Below are 21,097 nucleotides of genomic sequence, written 5' to 3'. Positions count from 1 at the left end.
GTATCCTTTCCGAAAATGAAAAAAAAAATCGATTTTTGAAAAATTTTAAACCAGAATGATCCCTTAATGTCCAGGAGAGAAAAATGAGAAGGGACCATTAAAACCGGAGATATTTCCAAAAAACTGAAATTTAGTCAGTTTTTGGGTCCGTTATTAGGCCCGCCTAATACCCCTCACTTGCCCCAGAAAGGCAGAAATAAAAAAATTTTTTTTTCGACCCCGAGCCAAAGGGCCGTATTTAGGCTTTTTTCGGGGAGAAAGTCGACTTTCGCCAAAATCAAATTTTTCCGCCGGGTGAATGCTGAATCTGTGTTTTCAGGCCCGCCTAATACCCCTGAGACCCTCACTTGCCCCAGAAAGGCAGAAATAAAAAATTTTTTTTTTCGACCCCGAGCCAAAGGGCCGTATTTAGGCTTTTTTCGGGGAGAAAGTCGACTTTCGCCAAAATCGAATTTTTCCGCCGGGTGAAGGCTGAATCAGTATTTTCAGGCCCGCCTAATACCCCTGAGACCCTCACTTGCCCCAGAAAGGCAGAAATAAAAAAATTTTTTTTTCCACCCCGAGCCATAGGTGTCGTATTTAGGCTTTTTTCGGGGGGGAAAGTCGACTTTCGCCAAATTCGAATTTATCCGCCGGGTAAACGCTGATTCTATATTTTCTGGCCCGCCTGATACCCCTGAGACCCTCACTTGCCCCAGAAAGGCAGAAATAAAAAATTTTTTTTTTCGACCCCGAGCCAAAGGGCCGTATTTAGGCTTTTTTCGGGGAGAAAGTCGACTTGCGCCAAAATCGAATTTTTCCGCCGGGTGAAGGCTGAATCTGTATTTTCAGGCTCGCCTCATACCCCTGAGACCCTCACTTGCCCCTGAAAGGCTCAAATGAAAGAGCGGCTTGAAAAATAGCGTGCGGAAGTCTTTAAAGATGACAAATGTCTCTAAAGATGATGTCTGTTTTCAATTGAAAAGCGCAATTGTGACAACATTGTCCAGTGGGGTCTAGGAGTCTCCCCTGGTTCAAAACCATCTTTAGAGGCCCTAGCACGTCATTTCTCGACCCGCTCTTTCATTTGAGCCCAAAAAACATTCATATCTTGTCTGACATCTCTGCTACAAACTCGGGTTTTCAATTGAAAGTTCACCATAAAATCGTTACTCTTCAGTATTGTCAACTCATTGTTCAATTGTCCATGTTCATTTCCACAGTTTTATCCTCTTTTTCCTTTAGAATTAATTAATTAATTGTGTAAACGCCAAAGCCCCCGTTCAGTACCAAAGGCCGGTCGCCATGGTGGATGTGCGTAGAGAAGTTGCGCACTGGCGATATTTGGCGTTCACGCTCTTTAGATGCTTAGGTTTTGTAATATGCAGTAATAAAGTCCAATTTCTTGATAAAATCATTCTTTGCCAGCAATATTAACTGATTATTGCATGATTAGTATTTATTTTTTCGGTTTCATGTCTTTTCTCACCGAAAATCCGCGGACGAACGCCAAACCGCCCATTCTCTGCCAGTAGCCGGCCGCCATGATGAATGTGCGTGGAGAAGTTGCGCAGTGGCAAATTTGGCATTGTACTTTTTAGACGTCTAGGCTTCATAATAAGCGATAATAAAGTCGGATTTCTTGATAAAATCATTCCTCGCCGTCAATATCAACTGATTATGGCATTATTAGCAATTATTTTCCCGGTTTAATACCGTTTTTTTACTGAAAATAGACGGAACGAACGCCAAAGCCTCCGCTCAGTGGCAGAGAGCGTCCGCCATGATTGATATGCGCGGACACGCTGCGCAATGGCGATATTTGGCACGTATGGTATTTTTAAATTTGAATTGGTTTGTGGGTATGAGGAAGTTATGGTCAGTTTTTTTTATGTGCAGTTGAATTCNTAAGCGATAATAAAGTCGGATTTCTTGATAAAATCATTCCTCGCCGTCAATATCAACTGATTATGGCATTATTAGCAATTATTTTCCCGGTTTAATACCGTTTTTTTACTGAAAATAGACGGAACGAACGCCAAAGCCTCCGCTCAGTGGCAGAGAGCGTCCGCCATGATTGATATGCGCGGACACGCTGCGCAATGGCGATATTTGGCACGTATGGTATTTTTAAATTTGAATTGGTTTGTGGGTATGAGGAAGTTATGGACAGTTTTTTTTATGTGCAGTTGAATTCATGTACAGTTGTTCCCTTAGACTTTTCACAAGTCTATGCACAGTCGGGGATATGTGCAGTCGTGGAATTATGAACGGAGCCCCCCCCATGCTGGTGGAAATAACTATCATCACTCGGGAGATCTACTCTATCAACAACCGAAGACTTTCAAATCGCCCTGTCGACTCCACCAAACTTCTCCCATCCCCAGACAGATGGATAGATATGGTCGCGCAACTCCTCTTGCCTTGATAAAATAAATAATAAAAAAAAAGCGAAACACACCTCAGGGCTCAGGGGAAAATGGCGTTATCTGTTGCAGTGATCCCGGATGTTTTTTATTATAGTGAAGACCGGGTGTTCGTGTTCCTCCTGTGATTAATTCCTCCCCATAAACTCGACAATTAAAACTGGCAAGAAGTTGCCGGGGATGATCAATGTCCAGTGATAATTTCATTTGGGTGTTTTTACATAACTCAGTGGAGACGAAACAAAAAGAGGACAGTCTACTGAATAATTTCGTAAGGTTAAATTAGTCGAGAAAAGGTGCATGGTGCATACACCTCTCAGTGCAAACCTTATATGGTGATTTGTAAGTACCAGTCGCGATTTCTTTTTAGACTTTTCCATCCACTGAGCTTTCTTATTCAATTAACATTGATTATTAATTGTTTGAATTACCATTTGATGATTGCTGTTGAATAACACAATCATTGAGATTCGAATGCCTAATGAATTGTAGTGGAGGTCCTCACTAATGAACAACAATGACTGACTGACTTTCATTTTTTATGCATGAATCCTTTAAAATTATTCTTGCCCAACACTGATGATTAATCGATTTGTTCATTCATAATATGTATTATTAATTATAAAATCTCCATTAATTTGATGTCAAGTATTTAGCAACAACTTGCGAAATAATCACCACTAATCGATCATTATAATTCAGGGTGAATAAAGGATCTAAACTTGCGACCGGATCTACGTGAGTGGAATCCACCGATTTTCATAAGTTTTTCTCCTTTCTTGTTTTCGTGGAGGTATAGTAGTTAAGCTCTCTACTCCGTGTATTTACATGCCCGAGGGATAGGAGGAGGTATTCGGTGAGAGAAAGAGAGAGGAAGAGGGAATACTGGGAAAGCATGGACGAGGACTTCCTCGAATGAAAGCATAAGAGATTAGGGGGATGCGCAGGAATGCATATGAGATGCATCCGGTGAATAAAAAAGTTGAAATTAATTTTTCAGAATTTCATTCCATGCTTCATTGTTTTTTAAAATGTTTTTTGGTGTTCTGAAATTATGAAATAATGCGATGGTTTTAATTGAAAGATTTTCGAGAAATTTCCAAAAAAGTATTGCTAAATTTGATGAATGATGAAAATTTGTCAAATGGTTCAAAATTTTTTGTCGTACAAAAAACGTTACAAAAATTTCGCCAATTGCCTTAAGTTTGGATAGATATTCCTGGAAAATTAGATTTACTGTCAAAATGTCAATGCTCTTCCTTTAATACCCAGCCAAAACCTCCTCCAGGTATTACCCAACAGACAATCGTCTATCGATTCCTCAAAATTCGATATCACGTATGCCTCCAGGAATAACTCCATTTCCGCCGGTAATTAGACCACTGCGAAAAAAAATCCAGCCCCGATACGAGCACAATTAACAGATACCGTGATAACCCATGGGAAAAACTTTCTCATTAACGAGAAACTTGGGAACTATGTGAAACTAACTTCCCCTCGATTTTCAACTACTCGCGGAATATTTGCCGCCCCCGACAAATGTATGAAAACTTGGCGACGATATTACCTTCATTAGTCACCATATTTTTTGGAGCAAACACTTCCGTGTCCCTGCATAATGCTTGCCCTCGAAAAATTTCACTCCTCTCGGTTCCATGAATATCCAGTACCTTTGACCCACCTTTCTCCCTTCCCTCTCATTTTTCAACGAAAATTAATGAAGAGATCGTAGAGCTGAGGATGGAGGAGGGAAGAAACGCCAGTGGACCATTAACCAGTTGTGTTTTTTTTGTCTGAGCGAGATAGTTTTTAGTTTTCCCACTGCACAGTTTAAAAATATATAAATCACGCGTGAGTAAATAAGCTCTGGCTAAGAGGAAGAAATACCGGATTGGTCGAATGTTTTTTGCATCATTACATGACTAAATGTATCTTTTGGAATTGGAGAAACTGTTTTTAAAGTCGATAATTCGAGAATAATTCGCAAATTTTCTTTTTAATTTGAAAATGAGACCAGCCACTAGATTTTTCATCTTATTGAGATTGTTTTGAGTTTTTCCACTGTTTGATTTGAAAATATATAAATCAGTTCACAGGAGAAGAAGTAAACCTCGGTGAGAGGGAAAAACACAGAACTGGTCGACTGTTTTTTCACGTGAAACACAACTATTTCAGTGGGCTTCAGAATTAATTCCACTCTGATATTGTGGATAAAAATGTTTCCACATTTTCAATAATTTCAGGTCAATTAGACACGAACAATTCGAATGAAATATGTTGTGGAAGTGGCAGCTTCCACGCGGAAACGAAAACAAAAGCTTTGTTATTCTTTCCATTGAATGAAAGAAACATCGATCTATTCTATGAATTCATCCCTAGGAATGAATGAGTGTTATTTCACTCCTTTTTTTTCAGCTTTGAATAAACAACTGTCAAAATCGTAGCAACCATGAGGAGGCATTTCCCTCCCTCGCAGATGCACCCAATCCTATTTTTTTTCTTGAGCAATGGAACCCTAGCAAAACAATTAAAGAATGACGCATTTGATTCATTCAAGAGACAATTACAATGTGAAGAAGATAAAGAAAAAAGAAAGTATCAAGTGTTAGCAGCATTATCTCCCCCATCCAGCAGAAGGCTTCAGAGCTCCCGAGGTCTATAGAGTTGTAAAGTCGAAGGAAACTCGAAAAGTGCTGCACACAAGTCAGTCATACGCTTACGAATTCCGATATAAATAACTTTAGGACTCTGGCACGACGAGTAAAACGCGTTACGTGCTTGCAAACTCACCAGTCTTGGGCGACAGAGATAAATAAAATCAGTAGGGAAGTGGTAAAGCCGTGTTCAGTTCAAGTAGATTATGACTATTGCAATTAGTTTTCAATAAATGATATTCTTTGAAAACTCAGCTGAAAACTAAGTGGACTTTAATAATCCCATCGATGAGCCAATTTTCCAGGGCAAATATAATTTCCCTTTATTTTATGGAATATATTAGTTTCAAACTCCAGACCAGAATCAAGTGCATCTCACTAGCCGAGGAATTTACCCCAGTTTTATTTCGAGCCCAGGCTGAGCCCATAAATTCATAATGGTGTCGATGAAATTATTGCAGATTTAATTTAGGCCTGGATATTGGCTCGACGATGATTAAATCCACTCTTAGCCGTGTACGTGAGGGGGCTTTGAGGTTTGAGAGAAATTGGACGTTAACCCCGAGTCTCAGAATAAATATGATACCATTTGTTCCGAGGCATTTCTGCTATCGAATTCCAGAATTTTTAATATTCTAAAATTAACTCAAGAAAACCTCCTGAGATTTTCCGCCAAGAACAATCATATTCGAGGAAATAAATTCTATTATTTCTGGTTCATAGATTTCATATTCATCTTGCGGAAATGAAAACAACAACATTGTCAGTCAAAATGCGATGAAAAAATGTGTTCATTGTTGCTCTTGGAACTGAAAGAAATGTTAAAAAATGCGAGGTGGTCCTGCTGCCTGTTGCTGCACCTCTTTAGCCCTTAGCGCAGCGAAAGCATCATTAATAAAATTAGGTTAAAGCAGCAAGTGCTAGCGATGGCTATAAACCAGCAGCCCTTACTGGAATAAATCTGGGGGTCTGGAGGGAGGATTGCCGGCTGGTGGTACGCTGTATTCTTTGATATTAACCCCAGTTGCCGACCGGCGGCGATTTAATGCGTGGGAGAAGCAAGGAAGGAGCCTCTCCTAAGAGCATAAGGGAGGTCTCTCGTTGGTGCGGGTGCGGGTGCGGGTGCGGGTGCGGGTGAACACGCGGCGGAGAGGAATGCCAATGGTGTGTATAGTATATGGGTGGGGCGACGGACGGGAAGAGAGAAGCAGGCAGAACAAAGAGGAGCAAACGCGCAAGTTAGTTCACCAGCAGCGCAGTCCTGGGGAAGTTATCGTTTGCCGACGCCATACTTGCGTTTAACAGCGTATGTGTGGGGGGAATCGTTTTTCGACGCCAGTACGCCGTCTCTATCCGGCATCGGCGGATTCTCTCCACTGAAAATCCTGCCGCCGTCAGCCGCGTCAAATAACACGCCCGTGTATGCTTTCATTTTTTACTTTTTATTATTATTATTATTATTATTATCATCATCATTTTTTATAACGCAGGCAGTCAAAAATTCGGAGGATTAAACTTCAACTTGTGTATATGCGCAAGTGATACACGATAAAAGAGAAAAACAATACAAATTAAATTAATCTGGGAAATTATAAGACTTGAAGATTGGATCTTGCAAAAGATAACATAAGGAATCACATAATACACGGTGAGTGACATATCAAATGCCACATAAACTGTTAAAAAAATCTCCCTCGTTTTATGGGACCGAATAGATAAAGAATGGGGTATTCAAACAACGGAGAGTGGAGGGAATTTTGTTTGACAAATACAATGTGCAACAGTCAAATGAGTCATGTGAAACAGTAACACGAGTGTTTTACGACTGTAGACATCCCTTGAATGGGCTTTTTTATTTTTCTGATAAAAAAGGAGAGCCACATGGCAGGCAGGTTTATGGTGGGTAAATAAAAAAAATTCGGTTTGTTGACGATAACTTGAGAACCGCCGCAGAGTCCAATTTGACATTTTCGAGGTGGTTTTTTGACTCTCTTGAGGAGATATTGATAAAATTTGGAAATTCAAAATGATTTTTTGTACATTTGACTCTAGAATGAGCTCTGATTCATGAGATGTCCATCATTGAGTAAAATCCACTCGACTGATGCCCTAAAAAGGCCAGTGCTCCCCGTACTCATTACAAACTTTCCCATTCACAATTTAGTACAATAACCGTGGCATGCACAATTGACCTCCGCAAGTGAAATTCCCATAGAGACATAAAGATATTGACGATATTGACGCTAATGAAGCAGTCAGTCGCCACCGAAATATATGCTCTCATATCTATTATACAGTATATATTGTATATAAAAAATCAAATCTTGCCGAATAGAAGTGGGATGGGTCCCAATCAACCGAAAACCCGATGGCTGGGTTGGGCCAGCCACATTTCCTCTCCAATTCTCTAAATCATTCACAGCCCAGTTATTATTCGTGTCTCATTAAAAAAATTGGGGGTTTGATATTTCAATGAAGAGCACCCGGTGCCGGTGCTCGGGTGCTGCTGTTTAGTTGGAGGGATTTGCTGGGACGACGGTACATACATACATGGGTGCCGTATGCCGTTAACCAACCCCACTCACTGAATCACTCTATCTACTCTGTTTATGCGCGCATAATGAAGTAAATACACGGTGCATTCAATTATGCAGGTTAAACATTGATTAATGAGATTCAGAGCAGGAAAAATAGTGGGAGGGAGTGGAGAGATTTTCTCCTACCAATGCTCCATTCATCATTTTTTTAATCATCCATAATTCATAGAAAATTTTCGGCTCTGAGTCATGTATTTGGGAACGGGAATTGTCATGTGGGACCGATGACCCCGATCTATTGAATCTCATAATCTCCAGAATAATTAATAATGCCATCGAAATTCTCGACAAAGCATTTCCCATGCAGTGTAAAAGTGAAATGGGGAAGAAGCTAGGGTTGGCGTATCGTCATACTTATTTATATCACTGACGAGCCACATGTCTGGGAGTTATGATATTTCAATGTGTATGAAGCCAGACTCAATTGCAGATTCGCAATCAACTCATCACGATAGTCTAAACTCACCCTAGAATATTCATTCGGAAATGTGTATGCAAAGACCTGGCGGAAATATTCTCCTGCTGTTGTCAACAGAAGATTCGATTTAGGGCAATCTAGGGGTGTAAAAATATTTTCGAGTCATGCGCAAACTGGTTGGCAGTTGAAAAAAATTTTCTCACACAATTATTTCTCATGTCGTGAATAATAAAATTAAAAGAATGATTTCCACATTATTCTCATTAAAATTCCCTTCACTGTGATTTTTTATCGAACCGGAAACCCGAGGAACCCCAAAATTTTTAATTCAACAGTTTCATTGGCGAGGGGAAGTGGAAAGAACGAATAATAATAAATACTTCTAGTTAATATATTATAAAGGGATTGAAGGAATAATGAGATTGTTGTGCCAATGAATAGATTTTAGGGATAATTTTACGCAATTTTTTTGCGTCCCCGAAGACTAATCTCATTCTCAGAAGTTTCTTGTCATGCAATGCGTTAATATAGTTATGTCCGAATACACACGTATAGATGGAATTGGCAAACAGGAGGCTGCTAATAGTCTGAAAGAGCCGAACAAATGACGCAGAAGACTCTCGAAGAGCTTGGAGAATGCATTCGTTGATATTTCTTCCACTTGAGACTGACGCCTCTTAATTAAATGGACGGGATGCTTTAATCAATTTTTTTTTTCATTCTTTTCAGTTACTGATTTTCATTCGTGCTGATATCGTTCAGACCCACAGATTTAGTTGTCGAAATCGCGTGAGCAGCATTAAATCCTGTCAAGGGGAGGGGAAAAAAAATGTGAAATTTCCCATTTTTTGACAATAGAGAAAAGAGAATTGCTGAAACGAATTTTCAAGGAATAATTGAACTAAAATTTACAATATTCCAAGCCTTCGATTGAAATAATTTGTTCCCCCCCCCTCCCCACACACGATCCATCGCAATGGCAACCTCATTTCTTATTTGGCTCTTCACAATGTGCCTAGCAAGCTATTGTTCAATTTCCACAGATGTTCTTAATTTGGGACACTTAAAGTTAAGTGGATCGCCGGCAAAACTCCGAGTACAAATTTTTACTCTCACGATTTAATGCGCGATCCACATAGCAAAATCAACACATGAAAAATAGTGAAACCGGATAATTGAGAGAATGCAGCATAAATAAATTCATGAATCACTCAGATAAACGTTTACACAATAACTTTTATTTTCGTACCAATGGGCGTTTTTATTATCGCGAAATGCACCCACGATTCTTCATTAAGGCGATAGAATATATGATATTACGCAAGAAATTGAGGACGTTGATCATGCAATGCTTTCTTATGTAATTTCCACAAATGAAACGAAATGACGAATCCCTCGGAAATGACAAGTTATGAAGTTGAAACTGGCAAAAGATTCACCAGTGGAAAATTCGATTCATGAGAAGACTCGTTCGTACTTGAAAAAAGTGGACTCATGTGATAGTTTGACTCTTAAACCCTCAAAAAGTCGCAGAAGTGAATTTCCATGGACATGAAACGGTTGATTAGTAGATGAAAAATCAAAATAATTGATTCAATCAATTGTTTATCAAATTGAATAAAAGTCTCTTCATTTCCCTGACGAAAAAATTGTCTCAAAGAATAATTTTTCTCTCTCAGATTGAGCAGCATGTCACAATAAGTAAGGTGCCCAGACTTGGTGAAAATATGAAGCTGACATGTCTAGCATTGACTCTGCTACTGCCCCTGACACTCGGCCTGAATTATCAAGAAGATGATCTCGTATTTGATGATATAACCGAGGAAACATCACCACCACCAACTGTTGTCACTCGTCACGAGGTGAAAACCTATAAAGCCAAGGCTTATAAAAAGATCAGGAGATTCCGGGGTATACCTGATGGTATTGCGGTCGTTGGACAGGTTTTTAAACTTAAAATACCGAAGCAAGCGTTCAGTGGCAATGTAGACAGTTATGATGTGAGTTTATAATTTCTAAATCAATTATTATTATTATTATTATTATTATTATTATTATCATTTTCATTTAAGACGTACATAGGGATAATTTCCCACGAAATTTTCTCTTGTTGATCTCCTTTTTTTGCAGATTCGAGGCAATAATGGAAAGCCGTTGCCTTATTGGATAGCATTTGATGATGAAGCTTCCACTATTCTTGGTGTACCAAGCAAGAAAGACGAAGGCCAGCATCGAATTACTGTCAAAGCACATGGAAAAAATGCTGACACTGCTGAGGATAATTTCACTATTAGAGTTGTCAACGGGAATCACCGAGAGATAAAGAAGACAAATTCTCAAGTGAGTTTCAACTATGAAATCAATTGTAGATAAAGAATAGTTTTTATGCACATTTAAACAAGTTTCATTAACAACTGATTGATACCAATTGACATGTGTGTCAAGCACACATGTCAACCTCCTCTACGTAATTGATGCCCACTGATTTACTATTATTATAGAATCGTTGTGACGAGTCTGAAGCCCAGATTGTGATGACTATTTTGTTGGATGCAAGGTTCGATAGTCTGAGACCGAGTGTTAAAGTTGAGGCTATTGAAAATCTCGCAAAGTTTTTGAGACTTGATGTCGTATGTATATTTTATTCCTTGTATCACTTTTTGCAATTATTAAAGTTACGTTCAAAGGACTGGCATTGAGCATTTTCATGTTTTAGAATGATCTCTTCATGTATGCTGCAGGAAATGTAAAACGTCGAAAAGAAAAAGATTCTAGTGTCATTGAATGGCAGGTGAGTTTCCAAATAGCAAAAATTAAATGTCAACAAATAAATTGTATAAAAATCAAATAATCAAGGTCGGCTGTGATGATCATCTGTGGAAGAATCAATCAGACATCCTAGAGCAACTTCGTTATCAAGCAAAGAACGGCACCCTCTCCAAAGTTGTCCAACTGCCTGTTCTCCTCTGGAGGGTGAAAACTGATACCAGCGATCTCTTACGAAATCGCCGAGAAACAGGCTCCGGTGATTATGGTAATAATGACGACGAGAATGACGATGACTACGACGAAAACTATGATTACGACGGCGAAGACTCGTTCAATGACCCTGATAATGAGCGTGATAATACAGACGATAACGATAACGATAACGAAGCAATTACGGAAATACCACCGCGTGCCCATGTCCCAAGTGCATCGGAGCCCAAGGGCTTCCTCCCATCAGAGACTGAGCACCCACATAGGCATCATCATGGACAAGAAACTGTTGATTGGGAGGTGAGAAATTGAAATAATTTATTTATTTTTTCCTTTTTCTATTCAACAAAATGTTTTTCCCACTTAATTCCAATTGAATATTTAATTTTAAGACTGAAGAACGCGTCAAGTTCGATGAAATTCTACGAGCCAGTAATCCTCAGGAGAATACCATCAACACAACAACCTCATCAGCCCCAAGATTGGTAAGAGTCCCCTTGATAAACCATGCCATCTGTCCATGTCCATCATAGATTGAGAACCATAAAAAATGCTTTAGCCTCAGATCTGTAAATAGCTTCATTGCAATACTCTATTTGTCCATGAAATCAGCAGTCTTGTACAAGTCCACTAACATGAAAATAAATTGTTAATCATGGCAAAGAACAATCCGCATCTACTAACAATTTCACAGACAACAACAGAGCAAACAAGTGCAACACAAAACTCATCACCCACACCGAGTATTGAACCAGTCACGACAACTCCTAAAACACCGATTCAACCAGCAACATCAACAACAACTGTTGCCGATGTGCCACCACCACCACCACCACCACCAAAAACATCAACAATAACAACCACGACATCAGCCGAATCAACAACATTGAATGTTACTGAAACATTCACAACTCCAGGTGATATCATACAAACGGAATTAACGCAAGATAATTCAACGTTAATAAATACAATAAGAGCTGAGTTAGAGACTGTCTTGGCGACGATATCAACGGATAATGATACATTATCATCAACTGAATTAACGACATTGCCAAATTCATTAGGAATTGTAACTTGGTCAACGGAAAAACAGGACAATAATAGTACAATCTATGAGGTAAACGCTTTTATTGCTTTGGAGTGCTTCTTCTTTTTTTTTCTTCTTCTTCTTCTTCTTCTTATTATTATTATTATTCTTTCGAGCTAAATTATTCTCTTATGCTTATTATGAATTATTCGTTCAATGTTAAGGAGAATTTTGTTACCCAGAGTAAAAAAATTATGGAAAAAGACGATCAAGGGAGGAATTGATAGAAGCAGTGATTATTTGAATAATAATATACTTAATATAATACCCAATGAATATTAAATGCTAAAGTTGATTGAAAAAACAAAAGGCTTTTATTGCTTTGGATTGCTTTGTTCTCTGATGCTTTTCATGAATTATTCGTTTAATGTTAAGGAGATTTTCATTTCCCAATGTCAAGTTGTTCAATTATTTTCACTATTTGTCCCCAACAATTGAAAAACCACCAGATTAATTCGTTTATTTCATTTAGATAACTGAATCAACTGAAGCTTCTACCAGTGAAAAACCATCGACTCAGGCCCCAGTAACCGAGACTCGAACCCCTGAACCAACTACCTCAACCCCCTCCACAACAACAACAACAACAACCACAACCCCAAAACCCACGACCGAGGAGCCCACAACGACTAGTACAACAACGACGACACCATCCACAACGACAGCCTCAACTACTACTACTACGAAGACGACGACGACGACGACAACAACTGAACGTTTCGATTTTGGCATTAAAAATCTGCCACCGAGACAGGACAGAAGACTTAAGAAAATTCCGGTGACAGCTGGGAAGCCACTAAGTTTCATCATTCCCTCGAATACGTTTAGTGATATTGAGGATGGTGACACTAGGAATTTAAGACTGAGACTTTTACTGAAGGGTAATCCAGTGAGAAGTGGACACTGGCTGCAGTTCAATGAGAAAACTCAAGAGGTTTATGGATTGTGAGTAAATGTTGAATGAATATTGAAATGAATGACTGTTGTATTGTCACTGGAGTGTTAACAATGGTATTGTCATCTTTGGTATTTCAGACCTCTCGAGAATGACGTATCTCAATGGGAATATGACATTGTCGCATCAGACCGTGAAGGGCTCACTGTATCAGACAGTCTCGATATATATGTGCAACAGCACAAATTCACAAAATCGATCAATCACGAATTCAGCATCTATCTGGAGATTGTCGAGCGTTCGGAATTTCCGACAAATGTCGATTGGGAATTGAAGGTGGTACAGCGTCTTGCACAGCTGTATGGTGACACTGACAGTAGTCACATTACAGTGAGATCTATTGAGATTGAAAATAATCAGGCGATATTCACTTGGGCGAATGACAGCGTGCCTAGGAGTAGTGAATGTCCCAAGGATGAGATCAATAAATTGTTGCATGTAAGTCAAGTCTATCTATCTATCTATCTATCTATCCAAGTGAAAGTAAGTATATAATCTAATCTAACATGTGATTAAATGAATAATTTATGGATGCAGGTATTGATAGCAGACAAAAACGAAAACCCCAGTGCAATGCTCCAACAAATTCTCTCTCCAGAGATTCGTGTCAGTCGTGTGGTGTATCAGGGTCACGCTCAATGCGACAATATGAACCAGCCGGAGGTGCCAGTGGTCGTTCCACCTGAACTGGAGAAACCCAAACAAGCCACGGCCAATCGTTTCCCCCTCCCCCGTAATCAAGTGGACCAGATAGACGCAATGGTCGGGCAACTTCTGGTCTTCAGAGTCCCCGAGGATACGTTCTTCGATCATGAGGACGGCTCCTCCCGCAACATGAGGATGTCTCTCTTGAAAATCGACAGATCTGAAATATCCCCCAAAGACTGGCTGCAGTTTGACAGCAAGAACCAGGAGTTCTACGGTGTTCCCCTCCACGAGGACTACATTCGGAACAATCGAATGGAATATCAACTTGTTGTAGTTGACAAGGAAGGTGCAGAGGCTGTTGATAGCCTTGTTGTTGTAATTGATGTGCCCGAGGAGGAGAAGCAACACCTCGTCGATTTCTCCATGACTCTTCACATCCCTTACGATTCATTCGCCCATTCAGCGATGCAAAAACGTCATTTCATTGAGAGACTGAGGGATCTCTTTGGCGATAAGGACACGAGCGCAATTTCTCTGTCAAGTATGCAAATGGCATTTTTACTGTTGAGTATAGATTTGAGTATAGAATAAAAAATGATGTGAAATGTAAATAATAATAATTACAGGTATTACTCCTGGAAGTACTGTAGTCAATTGGAAGAACATAACATTGCCAACAAACTATTGTCCAGACGCTGAGATCAAAAGACTAATGGAGATTCTGGTTAAGCCAGATAAATCTCTGACTGATCATGTTAATGAGATAATGGGGAAAGAGTTTCCAGTGCAACAGGTGACACTAACTCCCTTGAGTATTTGCGTTGGGGAATTGACTAGGGTTCACACACCTGGAAGTTATGTACCACCATCACAAGATTCTACAGCTGTGGGATCATTCCAGGATGATTATCTCATCACTTTTATACTTCCTGCTGTTATTATTGCTGCTATGATACTCTTGGCGGGGATCATTGCTTTTATTTTGTATAGAAGGAGGAGAAGTGGCAAGATGAGCGTTAGTGAACATGATGATGAGAGACAGAGTTTCAGGAGCAAGGGAATTCCTGTGATATTCCAGGATGAACTGGAGGAGAAACCTGATCCAGGTAATTGGGGCTATTTTCTTGCTGTTTTTGCGAGATTTTGTTATCAAATTTTCATTTATCATCAAGTCGTATTAATCTCCTAAGTAAATGTAAACAAAGTACATTAAAGTCAAACTATTTTCAATTCTAATCTCACGTGCTGTCCAATATTTAATGGACTGAAGCATGTGAGTGTTATCTCTCTTGATACTCAACAACAAAACTAAATGATAACATATGTTTTTTTTCTACTTTCTAAAAAAATGAATCAATTAGTTTGTTAACTTCTTGTAGGCAACAAATCACCAGTTATCCTGAAGGAGGAGAAGCCTCCTCTGCCACCCCCTGAGTATCAAAAATCAGACGACGGTGCTGATCAGCCAATGTTACCAAAAGAAAATTCAGAGGAGCCATATCAACCCCCTCCCCCATTCGCCCGTACATCCGACAATAATCGTCAGAATCGGCCGAAACCAACGCCAACATACAGAAAGCCACCGCCCTACGTGCCACCCTAACAAAATAAGTCACATTCACGAAGAAATAATCACATACCAACGATGCTCGGAGACTCAAACTCAAGCAAGACTAAAAGCCAAAAAAATCATCGAAAGAAAAAAAACACCGACAGTCAGAACGCATACCGTCAGTAGTAAAATTAATGAAATTTTTCTCATCTTAACGAAAAATAGAAAGCATTAATTTCCCATTTTAATAATTAATTCAATACCCAAAATGAAAAAACAAGCCTTGTTTCAATATTTTGACAAAAATTGATTTGAAAGTCTTGATTTGAAAATAAAACTCAAATAAATTGTGAAATTTTTATCTTATGGTCATTTCAAGATTGATTCTGCTGAAAATTATTGGAATATTACCCATTAACTTTCAATTTTCTTTCAATAGACAATACTAACAAATCTCAAAATAAAGCTTGATTTTTTCGGGTGCAACAGATGGTGATATTAGTGACATGTTTCCCCAGCAATCAGTGCCATTTTTCTAAGTAATAAGGGACTGCCTACAACTTGAAAAGCTTATTGACAAAAAAAAATGGACTATTGATATAATTGATAAAGTGTCTCCAAGTACAGTGCACCTATGGCAATACTTAATCGGATAATATTTCGATCGATTTAAGGATCGTCATTACTTACGACAAAACCACTGCCAGAATTGTTTTTTTTTCTTTTTCATTAAAACTATCAATAATCATGATCAAGGACGTTGGCCTTCAAAATCATTGGAGTTGGCATTTTCCCGTCTCATTGTTCATCGAATGAGACGAGAGAATACCTGGGGTAGAGCAAGAGACGTATGAAAATGCTATAAATAAATTTTAAATAAGAGGAGGAAAATATCTTTATAAAAATGTACCAATTATAAATTAAAGTGAAAAATGAATTGCAAGAATGCTTCCATGACACCCAGATGTCATTATAATATCGAGCAAATAATCTGATATAATGCTTAATTAAATATCATTGGTTCGATAAGCGGCGGCTCTAGAGACTGGTGGCAGTATTCAATCTCACCTCTTCATTTTATTCGGAAAATTTAAAAAAAATTGATTTCATGTATACTTAATTCTAATTTTATATTTTAAACGCACAAAATTGATTTTTAATTAATTTCAGTTGTTTTTAATAATTTTAATAATCTATCGAATATACCGAGGGAAAATATAATTGGCAGTTATTAGAATGTAGACTAGTTACCAAACCAAAAAATTGATATTAACCAATACTACAGAGAAAATTAATGAATTGTCAATTGGACACAACAATATTTGGACTTGTCCAATGTTTTTATAATGATACTTTTTTAATTACTGTTGTAGAAATAAAAGATGATGAGCCCAATAATGTGGTACTTAATATATAACTGTATGTCAATTTTTTCTGTAAGTTTTTTTACATTGGTATTTTTAAAAAACACAAATGAAACGAATAAACCGTGACATAATGGCTTTTTGTTATTAAAATATAATATTTCATGACGTGTCGATGATCTATGGACACGTGATAAAAATAGTATCCCTCGTGCAGGTATTTTTAAAATACAGAGTTTGAAAAGAATTTTCGTAAAAAAAAACATTAAAAAATGTTGAAACTGAAATTTCTTTTGTCATCGCTAATGACCTCGGCTGTTGATGCTACGTAAAATGATAATAATGAGTGGAGATTCGTTGGAAGTGTGTGCAAAATATATGATCAATCGATTGATAATAATTATCGACACCAAGTGTAATACCACTGGAATGTATAATAAAAATATTCTAATTATCACGTAATTACTTGAAACAATTAATGTTTATGTAGAATAGGTGTAATAACTACGAGTTCATGCTTGAATTATTTGTCATTTGATGGAATCATTGCGTCAGAATTGATTTTATATTTTTGTAAATTTTATAACCAATTTGTAATGGCACTGACCCATTCATCAAATTGTTATGATTTTTTTTTTTATATGGATATGGATTTTGTCTCTATTCAGGTGAATAATGACAATTTAACGACGATTAAAGAGAGGAGTAGCAGTTAGACTGAGAAATTATGTGCAAATATCAATTAAAATAATCCTGACGTTGATATCTAAATTTTTTACTTGGTCTTGATGAATACAACAAGCCAGTATAGAATTTGATCCTCACGTTAATTTCATTTTTATCACATGAACAATGACAATTTGATGACGATAAAAAAAATGAGAAGCAGTTGCATACCGCCGTAAAGCATTGCTAAACTCTGTTGCTTATACTTTTTGTTTTTCATACAACGAATTTTATATTTTTAAAAATTTTATTATAACCCCAATTGTAAACGTCATCCACCCATTTTCCCCAAGCAATTCATCAATTAGTCATGATTTTTACATAGAACTTTTTTATTCTGTGGAAAATAAAATTATAGTGACGTTAATTTTGTTTTTATCACATAAATAATGACCCGTTTCCTAATCAATTCATCAATTTGTCATGATTTTTACATAAAAAATTCTCAATTCTGTCGAAAATAAAATTATAGTTCAGTTAATTTCGTTTTTATCACTTGAATAATGACGGTTTGAAGCAGTTATACTGAGAGATTATCTGCAAATATCAATTAATAATCATGACGTTGACATCTAAATTCTTTATTTCATCTTAATGAATACAACAAGTCGCAATCAAATTTGACTCTCATGTTAATTATGTTTTTATCACATGAATAATGACAGTTTGATGACGATAAAAAAAAATCAGAAACCGTTGCAAATGGCAGTAAAACATCGCTGAACTGCTGATTATTATGTTTTTTAATGCACTTCCACAAAACAAAACAACTGAAATGTTTGCGATTAAATTCACAATGCTACCAGATCATATCACGCTTTCATATCACACGTGACTTGAGATCGAGAGCAAGATTCTTTGTTCATCGTCACAATGTACACAATGAGACATTGTATACTTACGAGTTGGAAACATTAATCTGATTCACGTGAGAATAAATGTGATGGGAAAATTATCATCCAAGTAATCAGGAATTGGAAAATGATCAATTCTATTTTTTATATTTGCCAATTCCATTTCGCTCTTCTTTTCCTTCGCTTTATCACCCCTCCATTAGTAAATAATTTAATTAAGTGGTAATTAACATATCACGTGTGGAAAAAATCGACAGAATTTTATTGAAAAAAAAAAAAGAAAAAAACAACCAAACATTCTCTCGATGATACAACAAAAAATTCTTCAGGATAAAAGTTTATTCAACGACCAGAACGTGATGATTTTTCTTCACAATTCCATGAAATAATCACAATTTTTTCCACGCGTTTATTTAAGAGAAAAATGAGAATAATAAAAATAAAAATCATTGCGATAAGAAACACAATTGAATATTTTTCAAATGTTAATCATTGAAGAACCGAAGAAACGCCAATGACGATTGATAACATTGCATCATCCTTAGAATTAGATTTTTTAGAAATCGTGAAGCAATCAGAACATTTTGTATATTGAATGATGAATAAAAGATAAATAATGCGAATAAAACGATAACGAGATAAAAACATTAATAAGAAGACAGGGTGTCGTTAAATTAGAATAGATTGCCATGCGAATTTTAGGATTATTTTTCATCAACTGATTGTAACGATGAATAAAGTGTTTATTTCCAAGGGGTGTATCATGAGAACGAAGGGATGAATAAATAAGCAAATCAATATGGAATATTTCAGGGGAAGTTACATCAGAGACGTGAATACGACGATAATAACGAAAATGTAAAATGTGTATAAATAATGAATAATATTATTCTGAGAAATGAGCTAAGGGTATATACAAATTTGTGTAAAAATATGAACGAATAAAGTCATTTTGAGGTGGAAATACGTATTCTGTGAATTGGCAATACCCGGGAGAGGCAATAACCAGGCGACCAAATTGTCTTTTCCTGAGAAATGTATTGGAGCATTGTGTTGAGGGTAAAATGCACATTGAAATCATCCTCTAGCCAGGCGGAAATAAAACTCGTCGAATGAGCATTAAAGGTCGTTTTTTTTTCGTAACCATTTCGTAACCTCTCCCCATTTTCCAACATTTCCCCTTTGAACATTAAAAGTTATCACTGAATGATATTTTTATCTCTCTGATATGGCATGATATATGTTAAAACGATTCTACCAACTCCCTTTTTACAAATATCTGCTCCATTATGATAACTATCGGTTTCATTTATCTAAAAATCAGTAGTTACATTTTGTTTTCAGGAAATTTTTCTAAAAATAGATATGGATATTTCACGAAAAAAAAAAAAAACAATACATCACAGTCGAAAGAATGAGTAAAATAACAAGAATTCATTGCAAAACCTGGGATTTTCTACGTAAAATAGTCTCCAATTATCACAGGATGAATAAGTCGACAATAAATAAATAGGAGACGAAACATTTAGTTTCCGTTGGCAATTAATTTTTCCAGTTTTACGACCAAGAACAAGAAATGTCCGGAGTCTCTTCAAATTTATGCCCTCTTGCATAACACTTCTCGCAGAATATTTCGTAACAACTTTTTTGTTCCTTAATATGTCCTCGATAAAGTGAATATTTCATACATGTTCATTGAATGAAGTGCAGTGCGATATAGATAAGATAATTGTGCCGGTTAAAAACACGTGAGGCATTAAAAAAAGACAAAATAGAGTTGCGTTACGTGTGAAAATTTAAATACGTATGCGAGATAATTTGCATGTGTGAGACCGAGTGATTAATGGGGTAAATATTTTCGTATTCTTAATCACATAAATCTGTAAAAAGGGGGTTTGAGGGGTTTAATAAGTCAAAAAATCATGGCTGTCATCGAGCAAATGATTGAAGACCTTGAGACTTGTTGGTTGAAATTTCAATCACGATATGTGATTTACTTCACTCTCATTACAACTATTAACACCATATGACCAATTCTAATAATAGAAGTGAAAATGTTTGCCACTTGACTTGTCAAAATATCGAGATATGGGGACGAAAATAGATAGATAAACAAGATTTTTCATCGCTATTAATGGAGAGAAAATGGAATTTGCGACTGATTTTGATCGAGAACATCATTCATTTCGCTGAATGGCATTTATTTGTTTCAATGTCATGTTTGATTTTCGAAAAAATTTCCGCAGGGCTGTTAATTTTCAAGGTAGACAATTGATAAGACCGTCAGGATTTATCACGAATTTGTGAATGAAGTGGATCAGAGGCGATATCAGACGGTCGATACCAACTTTGGGGAGAATGCATTAAAACAGCGTAATAAACGTAAATGTAGTTATCGATAAAAGTATGAATGCAGTGAAGCGGAGAAAATCGTGACCTCATAATTATCAACTTTGTATTGAACTTGAGCTTGAGTGCAGATTACCGATTTTTTTTTCTCAATCAAGATTGATTGTTGATTTTTTTATTTTAGCGGTTTCAAGGAAGGAGAACGAGGGGGCTTTTTGGATCGGGTTTGTTCAGAGGATTTGAAACAAGTGATACATTGAACTCTCGTTAAATACTCAAGGTGATTCAGATATTTCGCAATAGGCTCAACAAAACAAATTATCATTCAATAAAAATAATTTTTTTTTCCTATTATTATTGAGTTTCTTCTTCATTACAAAAATAACAGGATTAGCATAAAAAAAATATAAAGTCAACTTGCCTGACTATAATTATCCCCATGAAATATTCAGAGCTGGAGATAGGATGATTGAACTATATAGTAACAACTATATGTATACTCCCCACCG

The 21,097-nt window shown here is 37.0% G+C and overlaps 1 protein-coding gene across 3 annotated transcripts; it reads left to right on the top strand.

The window, feature by feature from the left end:
- The first annotated feature begins 2,449 nt into the window (after window positions 1-2,449).
- On the top strand, window positions 2,450-19,203 carry LOC107046618 (dystroglycan). Of its 3 annotated transcripts, XM_015269274.1 has the most exons (14): window positions 6,313-6,479; window positions 6,550-6,707; window positions 9,754-10,074; window positions 10,205-10,414; window positions 10,576-10,704; window positions 10,791-10,865; window positions 10,931-11,353; window positions 11,446-11,538; window positions 11,748-12,170; window positions 12,613-13,085; window positions 13,176-13,533; window positions 13,633-14,284; window positions 14,370-14,849; window positions 15,123-19,203. In XM_015269274.1, the coding sequence occupies exons 3-14, from the start codon at window positions 9,802-9,804 to the stop codon at window positions 15,344-15,346; spliced, it is 3,813 nt and encodes a 1,270-aa protein (XP_015124760.1). In that variant the 5' UTR covers window positions 6,313-6,479; window positions 6,550-6,707; window positions 9,754-9,801; the 3' UTR covers window positions 15,347-19,203. The 3 variants fall into 3 exon arrangements, with proteins under 3 accessions (XP_015124761.1, XP_015124760.1, XP_015124762.1); XM_015269275.1 differs by lacking the exons at window positions 6,313-6,479; window positions 6,550-6,707 and adding an exon at window positions 2,450-2,747; XM_015269276.1 differs by lacking the exon at window positions 11,748-12,170.
- Window positions 19,204-21,097: the final 1,894 nt, after the last annotated feature.

This window comes from Diachasma alloeum, unplaced genomic scaffold (genome assembly GCF_001412515.2).
Source record: "Diachasma alloeum isolate Michigan unplaced genomic scaffold, Dall2.0 Dall_scaffold_01599, whole genome shotgun sequence".
Taxonomy (NCBI): domain Eukaryota; kingdom Metazoa; phylum Arthropoda; class Insecta; order Hymenoptera; family Braconidae; genus Diachasma; species Diachasma alloeum.
Note: the sequence above shows the minus strand (reverse complement) of the source record. Positions and strands in the feature narration are given on the sequence as shown.